A 12756-nucleotide genomic window follows, 5' to 3' on the forward strand; every position below is an offset into this window, starting at 1 on the left:
ATATTGACTCAGTATGACATTCTTGTATTTGGATTGGTGGAGTCAGTTTCCTACCTAATGGTGACCATGATTGCGATGTGTAACTGAGTGGAAAAATTTGGTCACCAAAATGTAGGAGCCTAATATCGAAGAGTGTATAAAAGTAGGATTCTAGGGTTTCTAACGTGGGTTACGGGAGGTTGAGACCGAACAATATTCGCTTAAAACAAACACAGTGGCGGTTCAAAATGTGTTTTAGTCATAAGAGGGATATGGCTGGTCTTAGGGATGAAAGCATATATGAAGAGAGAGATCAGGGAACAAGTTATTGCTTTGAGAGTTTATGAGGAAGTTGTTGTTAGATTGGAGAAATAAATTACCTATTTATAACTGAGTTCTCTAATTTTAGGTCAGTGAAAATAATGATTGCTTGCCGCACGTAACACTTTTCCATCATTTCAGGAATAACTAGATATAAATTAGGCTAAGTTTATCCTCTTCTTCCACCGCCTTTACTCTCTTTTACGATGAGAAATACCCTGGGTATTTCTCATACGTGCCTAGACTGCCAGACCAAAACCCTAATTGATCTTTTTCCATTTATGTGTGACTGAGTCAACCTTTTGTGATGATATTTTAAGAGAGAGAATTATCCTCTATAGCCGATGGTGGCCAAGATAGATAGTTACTTTCTGATTTGTGAGCATGACTAGGACGAGTCACGTGAAAAGGCAGGGAATTCCCAAGAAATTGTGTGTAGAGTGTGAGAGGAACTGAGATTGGGTAATTCTACCTCTCCATGGTCGGTCACATATGTCATGTAAAGGCCGAATTTTTGACTATGGATCCCTTTTTTTTAGCATGAGGATTTTAAGGAAGTTTACCACGTTTTTGGATAAACATGTATAAATCGGGCTCAATTTACTAGTCGTGAGTGTGTCTGAGACGCTAACAAAGTGGGGCTTTTCCCCGAGCACAAGACTCATCGGAATAGCTGGTTCATCTCGGATTATCATGAGGTCGGTTTTGTCTCTTCGGAGCCATCTGGGACATGTTTGAGATAAAGAGGGAGGCTTTGACACCTAATAACTTCTCTGCGAGACCTCGCTCACTTGTCTTTGACCATCATGCATATGCATATTGTAGGGATATCTATGAGTCAGTTATGACTATATCCATATAGTGGGGTCGACATGACAGTTGTATCTCGAAAGAATGTTTTAGGAGTATGTCATAGGGCCTGGAGGTAGGATAACCAGTTGTATCTCGCAGGGATATTCTAGGAATTATCCAAGAGGCCTCAGTAAGTCTAGTCGGGGACTAGAGTAGGCATGACCGGTCAGTATCTCTCAATGATGTACTAAAAATTAGTCTCTGATCTCATATAGGGTTGAGTCATGCTTACGGGAGACGGATATCTCCGTTCTGGTTCATAAATCAACCGTGGACGTTTTACGAGTCTACAGAGCCTACATGACCAACAATGTCTCGATGGAGACCTATACTAGGAATCATGGCATCATGACTGGTGGCGTCTCGCGAAGACATGCTGAAATCATGGATGCTCTGGTTCATAAGTCAGTCATGGACGTTTTATGAGTCTACATATTCTGCGTGGCCACCAGTATCTCGTCGCATATGTGGTTCATATGGAAAGAAAGATGTAACAGAGCGTTTGAGAAAGAAAAATCTCCTCTTCAATTGTCCATAGAGATTCAGAGACATGTACAATTCTGGTAAAACAATGATACCAAGCCCAAGAAGAACACCATCCTAAGAAGACAAATATTGAAGAAATTTGGAAACTTCCTGTTAAAAATTATCATAAAATAAATGTGGATGCAACACGAATAACGCATGACATGCCATCTGGCTATGCACTAATTTTAAGAGATGATGCATGTGAATTTGAAAAGGGAAAAACAAGACCATCCTCAGCAGGTGAACCGGAAGAAGCAGTAGGAATGTTGCAAGCAGCAACATAGGCAAAGGAGAAGAACTTATCTAATTTTAGCATTGAAGAAGATCGTAAGAACCTTTTTGACTATTTGCAAGGAAATACCTCTTATATTTCATGATGGAGCCAAGCAATTTTGATTGAGGCTAACAGGATTGCTAAATCCTGCTTGACTTAGTCGGATTTTTCTTTATTCCTAATACTTCTATCAAGCCACATGTTCCTAACACTTCATGAAAGCCCTTGGAATGAATCACCAATCACCGGAAAAAAAAAAAAAAAAGGTTATCAGGCCCGTAATCCAAATAAAATGTTCCAGCTTTTTACTTCATCCAAATAAAATGTTACCATACAGAAGAAGAGTAAAAGTAAAAAATGAAAAATATGAAGAAAAAAAACAAATGGTTAAACTATAAAACCCGCCAGTAAGAAATAAAGAGGATAAGGAGTTCTTCTTCTTCTGCAACTTCACACTCCTCTCTCTAAAAATGGCGATGGCGGGAATCAGCTGTTCTTCATTCTCAATCAAGACGCGTACAGACAAACCCTACTATTCATTCTCTACTACAAAAACTTCTTCACCGTCATCATTATCATCTCATTTTCCAAATATTAAAACATTTTGTTACTCAAATTCAAAAAAAACTTTTCATTCAAAGAGTAAAAGCAGTTCATTTTCTTATGGAAAATCAAGAGAAGAGGTATTTAAAATGAACCCCAACTTAATTTCTCCTTCATTTTTCTCTGTTTCTTTCCTTACAATGTAAAGTTTATGAGTTTAGGTTTCAAAAAAGAAAACGAAAGATGAGAAAGGAGATTTGAGTCGATCACAATCAGCTGTAATTAAGTCTGTTGGTACTCAGAAAAAGGAAAAGAAGAGTCTTTTCTATGACTCTAAGTCCAAAGATTCAGAGGTAATAAGAAGTTTTCTCAATTTTAAGGAATCTCTCTTTGATATTTTATCAAACACCTTTTCCTTCATTTTGTGGTTTATTTGAGCTTCATTTTTCATCAGGTTGAGCCAGGAAATCTTCAAGTTGCAGCTTTCTTAAATGCTGTAGTGAAGGTGTACTGCACTCATACAGCACCTGATTATTCCCTTCCATGGCAAAAACAAAGACAATATACAAGCACGGGAAGGTGCGTGTCTACTTCTGTATAATAACTACTAGTTGTCCTGCGTTGTTTTGAGATTTTACTACCATTGATACAATATTTTCGTGCTACGAAGTCATTACTCAATAATGATTGTATGCGGTTATGCAGTGCTTTTCTAATTGGAGATGGGAAGCTTTTGACAAATGCACATTGTGTCGAACATGGTACACAGGTAACTTTACAATAGTTAAAAAAAAATACTAAGACAAAGATTATCATCACTTCTTAGTTGTGCACGTCTATACATCTATCCTGGCCTTTAGAAGTGGAAGCATGTTCTAGAAACTGAGACAGGTGGACATAGTTGAAGACAAATTCATACACAGAAAACATAGTTACATAGACTTACTAAGCTAGTTGTTTGTATTGGATCATCTCTTAGTTCCCAAAATCAGCAAGTGCAGTGAAATCCTGTCGCTTACTTTGGCATTTTTTTCTCGTGGAATTATATTCCATACTCAATAATCATTGAGTACTTACTGTAGGCAGAAAATTTCACACTTTTTTGTGGACTACATGCCGTTATGTGCTATTTTTTGATATAGTACATATATTGTCCTTTGCCAGACTTGTTACATGATCTTTCTTATTTATGTAGGTCAAAGTGAAGAGAAGAGGTGATGACACCAAATATGTGGCTAAGGTATTTTTTTCTTTCTAAAATTCTGTATGACCCGGTTTCTTAGCTGAATTTTACAGTCATAATCTCCATAAAATGATTCGCTGTTGCTTAATTTCCTGCTTTCCTACATCTGAAGTCTTTTGAGTGATAAGTAAAGATATTTAGTCTAAACGGTTCTGCTGAATCAATCATGAGTCACAACCAACCAATTCCTTCTAATGTTCAGGTTTTGGCCAAAGGTGTTGAATGTGACATTGCTTTGCTATCTGTTGAAAGTGAAGAATTCTGGAAAGGAGCCGAGCCCCTTCATTTCGGGCGCCTGCCATGTCTTCAGGTGTAACTCTTTTCTGTGACTTGTCAATATTTATATTGTCCTATGTGCAATTTGGATAAAAAAGTGATGATTTGAATGGGCAGGATGCAGTCACTGTTGTCGGGTACCCACTTGGAGGAGACACAATATCAGTGACGAAGGGTGTAGTGTCACGAATAGAGGTTTGATGAGTTACTTGAATCTTCATTTTCTCTAATGTTCTTTTTTTTTATTCCCATGCCCTTGTTGGCTATCCCTTAATATTTCATGCACTTCAGCATACATCAGTTATGAGCTAGATGTTTCTGTCCTACCATCTGTTTACTTTATGTTTCTTTTTTTCTTGCATTCACATATGTAGGTAAAACAGTTTTGGCCAAGTTAAAATATTCTAACCAGCGATGATTTGGTGGAAACTAAAATAAGTAGAAAATTCCAAGAAGATCTAAAGAAATACCCTGACTGTGGCTCTGTCTATCTATCTGTATAATATAACACTTTGCAGTTTGCACACATGCAATCATACTGACACAATCTACTGAGCACACTTATGTGTACACTAGCATAACAGCAGTGATGCTCAAAATCTGATTACGATGCAGGGAACATTTCCAAGTTTGTCTACGAAGGATCGATTCCGTGGCTGTAGTGTTTAGTTTTATTATATTTGCAGTAGTATCAAGTTGAGATGTCTGCATGTACTGTTTACTACTTGAAGCTAGAAAAGTGTCGATTGAGTTGCATCATGCTAAACTTTAGTAAAAAGAAAACAATGTGGTTTTCTAACTTCTATTTATCAGGTTACTTCATATGCACACGGTGCTTCTGAATTGCTGGGTATTCAAATTGATGCAGCAGTAAATCCTGGTTAGTGATGCTCATAAACTATTGATTTTTATTTGGTTTATAAGAAGTTCTAGACCACTGCACTGGCTTACATTGCCTGCTTAAAGATTCTGATGCTCTCATCATCTGTCACCTATCTCAACTGCTCCATATTATGAATCCCTTGTAGGAAATAGTGGTGGTCCTGCCTTTAATGACCAAGGGGAGTGCATAGGGGTCGCATTTCAGGTAAACTTTTGACATTTAATTAATTTTCTTGGGTGCAAATAATTAGCTAAGACAGTGACTGTGCTCTGTAGGACATGATAATTCCTGTTATTTTATATGCCCTGGTGTTGTTGCTGGGCTGCTATTACATTCTTTTGAAACTCAGAGTCTATTCTAAGAAGCAATCATCTGCAGAACCGTAAAGCATACTAAATTTAAGAATGACATTGAGCAGAGCTTTTATTGACATTGAGCAGAGCTTTTATTGGCATATGTACAAAAAATGCAAATATTCACTGTAAACAATGCCTTAGAAAGAACTATGGAACTTTTAACTATAGTGGGAGCTAATTTATGAATGCTTCGTGCTAGGCTACTTTTAAGTCATTTCTTCTCTTCATCATGATTGTAATCCAGGTGTTACGGCATGCTACTTGAAACTTGGGAGATTAACATTATATTCTGGCTAAAGAAATTTGAAATTGTTGTGGAAAACATTATGCATGTCAATTAAGATTCTTACCAAATACTTCATTTAGGTATACAGATCTGATGATGCTGAGAATATTGGATACGTTATTCCCACCACTGTTGTTTCTCATTTTTTGGATGACTATGAGAAAAATGGGAAGTATACTGGTGAGGAACTATTCCTGAAAACATTGCTTTTGTAACATTCTGTTACTGTGTGAAAGTCTTCCATTACATGGTTGATGACCAAAAGAAATACTTTGGTATTTTATATGTTATTTTTCAGGATTTCCTTGCCTTGGAGTGTTGTTGCAAAAGCTGGAGAATCCAGCACTTCGTACATGTCTTAAAGTACAGTCCAATGAGGTATACTTCTCAAATATTTTGAACATTGACTTTCATATTCTTGAATCTGTCATTATGATTAAGGTGTTTCGCTTGAGTGTAAGGCTGCTTGAGAGGAGTTGCCGGTTCAAGTGTCTTTATTTGAGTAATTGTTTATCAGGTTTTATTCGTTTTTATTTTCTGTACTTGGCAAGTCATAACTCCTATGTTTGAAACGTCGGTGTGACGTGATGGGTCTATGGGGTAAGCAAAGCAGGTCTAAATTCCCTCATGATGTTGAAGAACTTCCTCACGAGAGGTCTGACCTGTTGGTAAGGAAAGAGGATCTACAAATAAGGATCATGTCCTTGGTCACCATCGAAACAGTAGTAGTGTACTGATCACGAACAAACTGGTGAAATGAGCAGAGAAAAAAGAAGTTAGGTGTGAGGCATCATATGCATTCTGATTTGATAAATGTCCAGATAATGGAAATCTCATCTGCCACTTTTAACAGCTTATGGTCATGAACATTATGTACTGCATACTAACAAGTGTTTGTCATTGCGTTCTCTTCATATGTCACTTACACAACATACATACAGCTTACTGATCAGTCGTCGTGTTTTCTTCCAAGGACAGATAATGTATACATCGATCTTCTTTTCCAAATTATTATGTGCTTTTATCCATGAATTTGTTTGTATTGCAGGGTGTCCTGGTGCGGAAAATTGAACCTACAGCTGATGCATATAATGTTTTAAAAGAGGTACAGATCTTCAATTTAGAATCTAACAATTTCAAAGATTGTTATGATGATCTTGTTTACCTCAATATTCTACAAAAGAAAGAACTACAAAACTAACATTTCCATATATTGATCTTTTTCAGGGGGATGTTATTGTAAGCTTTGATGATGTTAGTGTAGGATCTGAAGGAACAGTGCCTTTTAGATCAACCGAGCGCATTGCATTCCGCTACCTGATTAGTCAAAAGTAAAAGATCCTATCCACCATCAATAAAAGTATCATGTTTTTGATTTATCAACTTATGAAGAAGTATCATGTTGGTCGCACATTCCTATGTACCTGATGCATCTTCTGGTGCTGAGACCATAGTCACCAGCTGCATTAGGTAACATGCATGCACCAGTACTGTTCTTAGGAGGAAACCTTGTCTTGAATCTTGATTTCCGGTAGACGTTAATTTCCCCTGCAACATTATAGATATGCACCTAACCAAGGACTAGGTGCTACTTTTCATGACTAATCAGATCTTATGATTTGATCCCTTGATCTCTGTTGAGACCTGTTACGTAACTTGTTCCTAGTTCTGCTTGGTTTAATGTTCTAGTTCTACCAGTTAGAAATTTTACAGTAGTACCAAGCCCAAGCGCGCTGCATATGGTCTGTCTAATGTAATGCTACTTAGGACGTCCATAGACTCCGTCCACTGGGTTGCTTTACATATCTCCTCTCAGTTGTGAATTGGTGGTAGTCTCAGAATACCCAACCTTCACAAATCCATGTTCTTTTAAGTTGCTGGTGTAAATTGCTGGTTCTAGATCAAATAACATTTGTGTGCTCAGGTTTGCAGGTGACACAGTGGAGATTGGTATTATTCGGCAAGGAGCCTTCATGAAAGTTCAGACCGTCGTAAATCCGCGTGTGCATTTGGTATGTCGTAAGAACTTCGTAAACACCTAGAGGCAAATCCCTCATTCATTAAGAAATCATAACATTTCCATTACCATGTCTTTGATACTAGTTACATTGGGTATTTGCATGTCAGGTTCCTTATCACATTGAAGGAGGCCAACCCTCATATCTGATCATTGCCGGTTTGGTGTTCACCCCTCTTTCGGAACCGCTCATTGAGTAAGTTGCGAATGATAATGGAAGCCGGGTTTGCATCATCATTAGGAGTTTTATAGTAGTAATATCATTATACAGATGAATACTCCATTGCAAATAATTGTATTATACAATCCCTCTTACGTTCTGTTTTTCTTTTTTTTTACAGTGAAGAGTGTGAAGACACAATTGGGGTAAGTCTTACAATAGATGACCTTCACCTTTCTATCGCTGATATTGCAATCATTTTCATATAACTTGTTGCTGATATCAATTCTCCCAAAGTTTTATGGAATCTTTCTCTTTTTCATCAGTTGAAACTACTTGCAAAGGCTAGATACTCTTCAGCGAAGTTCAAGGGAGAACAGATTGTCGTCCTATCACAGGTAATTGCTTCATATCTTATCCATCAACTGCTCTGAGTGAACTCTTTTATTAAACTGGAAAATCATGAAAGCTTATCATTCTTTCTCACTGACGTTTTTCTTCTGATAAATGGTATTGTTTCTTTCATGTTATTTCTGCTTTTCTCATGCACTTATATTTCATAGGTCTTGGCAAACGAAGTGAACATTGGATACGAAGATATGGGCAATCAACAGGCAAGTCCTCGATCTTGTTCCTTCTTCGTTTTCTTAACGCACATCTTTCTGCCAGCTTTTGCTGTATTTCATTTTTCTTAAAGATGGATCATTAAACTAAAACTACAGGTCTTGAAATTCAATGGGACTCGAGTAAAAAACATATCTCACTTATCACACCTTGTCGACTGTAAGATTCTCAACTTTTTTTTTATTATGTTTTCTTTCTTCAATTAATATTAGGCCTTACCAATTGCTCATCCATGTCTTTTGGCTTATAGCATGCCAGGACAAATATTTGGTATTTGAATTCGAAGACAACTTCGTTGCTGTTTTGGATCGGGAGGCTGCTACAATTGCATCTCCTTGCATTCTAAAGGATTATGGAATTCCGTCAGAAAGATCCTCTGATTTATTGGAACCATATGTGGATCAGCCAGAAGAAAACTGGGGAACAGATCACGACTTGGGGGACACACCCAACTCAAATTCGGAGCTGGGGTTTGATGGCCTTCTATGGGCTTGAAACTAAACAATGATAACTACAACTAGTTTCAAGATTCTGTCTCTGAGGTGTGCAAAATCGCAGCCTGCGGAGAAAGCTGATGGCAAATGTATATGCCTCCTGCGGCATCCTTTTGCTGTAGTTATTGAGTCATTACTCTCCAAATTTTTATCAGTTGGGGGTGTAAATGCAGGCCAGAGCTGATTGTTTCAGGGCTGTTTCCAAATCATCACTAGATTATTTCGGGGAACTTCGCTTCAGCGCTTTGGCTTTGCAGAGTTTTCCATTTATCATTAGATTATTTCGAGGACAGTACATCAGGTCATTGAATTCACAGAGTATTCCATGTATCATTAGATTTTTAGGGGAAAGTCCTTCAGGTATGGTCTTTGGCTTTGCAGGGATTCCCATGTATCATTAGATTATCTAGGGGGAAGTATGTCAGGTCTTTGGCTGTGCGGAGTTTTCCCATGTATCACTAGATTTTTAAACTTCATATTCAAAAAGTTTGCCTATTTGGAATTTATGAGATTGTTGCATGTAAGAACACTTCGATGGATTCAATTAAAGAAATAAAAAGATAGCTAGATCTCAGGCCTATTGCCATCTTTGTTCTTTTTGTTCTATGGTGTCTAAATTTTCCAGTAAGATTTCTTTTATTCTATGAAGATATAGGCACGGACACTGCTGGTGCCTGCGGTATGCGATGAAGATATAGGCACAGTCTGCTGGTGCCTGCTGTATCAGTAAAATTGTAAAGATAAATCTACCAGTGTCGATCATGAACGATCAAGTGGCTGTCTCAGCAGGCACCAGTAAAATTGTGAAGACAAGTCTACCAGTGTCATCATGAACGATCAGTGCCCGACTCTGCTGAGACAACGCTGCTCCCTCACAAACTATACCATTGACAATTTTTGAGACATAGTTCGTGAAAATATCACTTGGAAAAAACCATGGCCGCTAATGGGGATACCAGTTTACTGGAAAAATAAGAAAAGGTAAAAACCTGGGATTTGGTACGTAAACTGGTGCCCCTATTAGCAATGTTGGAAAAGACCTGCATATTATTTAATGTTTTGGATTTAAGGGTTCATATTTGATCTTTTGGATTTTCAAAAGGGGTTCACCTAATAGAGTTGTCGGCCTATGTGGTGTTTCAAAGAGAAACCCAAGGCAATGGGACACAAATGAAATTATATCAAGCATACTGCTAAGCTGATGAAATAAGAATAGGAAGGTGACAGAACAGACAACACCACCAAGTTCATGATCTCAACAATAGTTCAATAAAAGTTCACATACACCTTTTATTCCCACAGTACAATGGTAAATCCTCTATTCAACTACTACATATAACAGGTTTACCAGCAGAAATCTGACAACAAGTCATCAACCTGAAAGACCGATGATACCTACAAAAAGTTACAAATGAGTTAGTCTTAACGAGTAAGATGAAGAAAATGACAACTAAACGAGCAAAAGTGTGGAATTAGCGGAGAATTAGGTATAGGCCTTGCCACAAGCAATTCTTCCACCAGCATTTCCAGTGGCCAAGCTGAGTTCATGTCCACCTGATAAGGAAAAATTGCAGTTCATCTAAGTAGCACCTTCAAACGTAAAAAGAGAATAACAGTTGCCAAAAAACAAGAAAAAAAAAACGAAAAGAAAAAAGACAAGTGTTTAACTTGCAAAGGTAGTGTGCATGTTATCATTTCAAACCCGAAATTCTGATTTTCATCAGATTTGGTCAAAACAGTTTTATTTTAAGAAATCATAGCAATCGTAAATCAAAATTCACTAACAAATGAATACTAGAATTTCAGGTACAAAAAGAGAGATTACCCTTTCCGAGATCATCAGGGTCCGCATGTACAACAACAGCCCTTCCAATAATGGAATTTGGCCCAGTGAGAGGAATCTGCAAATATTAACAGAAATTGAGCCAAAACATTTCATAGGTTTAAGGATCTCGGTGACACGGATAGAATGGAAATATAGAGCATGTATTCACCTGCTTGTCGACAATGTTCACATCAACTTTACCTGAAACACAAATGCATCGCCAAAAATCCATTAATGGCTAGAGAATGCATAAGCTCAATAAATGGTTTATTAACAATCAATTCCATTCGCATATCAAGATTAACAATATCAAATAGACAGATGATTTGAAGTACAAAGGTACCTATAGTATGACATTAACAGAATGCGAAACATGAAATGCGTGTATATCGAAGAAGGCAAACGAAACATACCATCTTCACCCACGGTGAGGTTTCCAAGATCACCAGCATGACGCTCTTCATCTTCAGGAGCACCATGCACTTTACCAGCAGGATTAAAATGTGGTCCTGCATTAGAAAGATCACCAACCATTTGTGAATTAACTACGACCTAACCACTTGAACGATACAAAGTGATATATTTTTCAACTTTAGCAGCGAACACATTACCAGTTGACATACAACCGTTGGTTGTGTCACCAAGGGCGTGTACATGGAAACCATGCTTTCCAGCTTTAAGACCAGTAATAGTTCCAGTTACATTGGTTGGCGCTGAACAAAATTACAGCCACTTTCAAAATCAGTTTTATTCCAATAGCGATACACTTATATAAGGGATTAAGCTACTACAATTCATGTTGTCTATTTTCAATTCACTTACCATCTCCTTCTTGGGTAAAGTGGATGGTGCCGTTGACACCCTCACTGCTGCTAAGAACGACAACTGCCTTCACCATTTTTTACGTGTGATCTGTTCAAAATAATCAATTAGCTAGTGATACAAAATAAAAATTCCTGCAGTAGATATAGCAATATGCCCCTTGCAAAATGAATCAATTTCAATTAAAAGACATTTCGGTTCACACACTTGCAAATCAATACTAAGGTAAAGCCAAGTACAATCTAATTTTCAATCCAAACTCGTCAGATAAGCAAGAAAGAGATCAGGACAAGAAAATAAAGATAAATCAAATAAGATGATCATCAAATTATGAAGACAGACCCTAGATCTAACAATTCAAAACAAAACGAATATATCACAAAAAAAATTAAAAAAAAAAGAATCAAACAAAGATTCTATGGCTTACAAATCAAGATATATCTTAAATAGAAGAAGATGGAAAGAATCTAATTCTAGAAAGAAAGAAAAACATCAAGATGAGATCAACATAAACCCTAGAAAAATCTGATTACCTCAGGGATCCCCTTGACACAAGCAGAGAAGTTTAGAGAGAAAGAATTAAGAGAGAGTGAGGAGAGGATTGACTGAAGGTTGAGGAAAAAGACGTGGGAGAGATGAATGACTGCTTTATTGGTGCTATCCATGTACGATATTCCTATTTTGCCCCTATCTACTTCTGTTCGTAGTAGGTAAAAATTGGTGTTAATTCTCAATCTGTCCACCAGACCAGAAGAAACACTCCTAAAAATATGCTTGAGAATTACACATTTTTGCACGATTTAATTCAGTGTGAATTGGTTTAGAACAGTACGTGTCTGATCTGATAAATTCTTGTGGCTGAATACAGGTAAGGGTAATAGAGTAAAAGTGAAAAACTAAGGGCATTACATTTACGTGAGAATTCAATGGATCGAGTGGTGGCAAGATGCACGTGGTATTCACTTATAGAGCAAGATTCTTGTCACAGATATTGCGCGGCTGGACCGACCGCCTTCACAGTATTGTCAAGGTCCCTTTTCCTCGAGATTTGGGTATTTGTCATCACATTTGCAGTAGTACACATGTTATGGTGCACCGAATGTTGGTAGAAGCAAGTGTGGTATGGGTCTAAAGAAAAACACTCTTGAAGAGTCCAAAATCTTGCTGCTTACCCCTATTCCCATGCACAAGAAAAAGTTGTTTGTCGTACCAGGTGGCATGGTAAATCAATTGCGTCATTACAAAAAAATCACAGAGTGACTGAATTTCTAGC

General features: G+C 37.5%; 2 protein-coding genes across 2 annotated transcripts; one reads left to right on the forward strand and one right to left on the reverse strand.

Moving 5' to 3' along the window:
* Positions 1–2395: 2395 nt before the first annotated feature.
* LOC113346128 (protease Do-like 2, chloroplastic) lies at positions 2396–9422 on the forward strand. The gene is made up of 20 exons (XM_026589722.1): positions 2396–2637; positions 2719–2850; positions 2952–3076; positions 3203–3266; positions 3693–3737; positions 3943–4050; positions 4134–4211; positions 4830–4896; positions 5045–5103; positions 5622–5721; positions 5840–5919; positions 6590–6646; positions 6769–6872; positions 7466–7553; positions 7669–7754; positions 7900–7924; positions 8045–8116; positions 8282–8332; positions 8441–8501; positions 8593–9422. Exons 1-20 carry the CDS (start codon positions 2425–2427, stop codon positions 8835–8837), a joined length of 1860 nt encoding a protein of 619 aa, XP_026445507.1. The 5' UTR covers positions 2396–2424; the 3' UTR covers positions 8838–9422.
* A 590-nt stretch (positions 9423–10012) lies between these two features.
* Positions 10013–12161, reverse strand: LOC113346119 (superoxide dismutase [Cu-Zn]-like). Its single transcript, XM_026589692.1, has 8 exons — positions 12017–12161; positions 11484–11573; positions 11273–11374; positions 11075–11170; positions 10831–10862; positions 10662–10737; positions 10337–10390; positions 10013–10231 (listed from the first exon to the last, which is right to left on the reverse strand). Exons 2-8 carry the CDS (start codon positions 11557–11559, stop codon positions 10209–10211), a joined length of 459 nt encoding a protein of 152 aa, XP_026445477.1. The 5' UTR covers positions 11560–11573; positions 12017–12161; the 3' UTR covers positions 10013–10208.
* Between the last annotated feature and the right edge of the window lie 595 nt (positions 12162–12756).

The sequence above is a fragment of the Papaver somniferum genome, unplaced genomic scaffold (assembly GCF_003573695.1).
Source record: "Papaver somniferum cultivar HN1 unplaced genomic scaffold, ASM357369v1 unplaced-scaffold_93, whole genome shotgun sequence".
In the NCBI taxonomy this organism is placed as follows: Eukaryota; Viridiplantae; Streptophyta; class Magnoliopsida; order Ranunculales; family Papaveraceae; genus Papaver; species Papaver somniferum.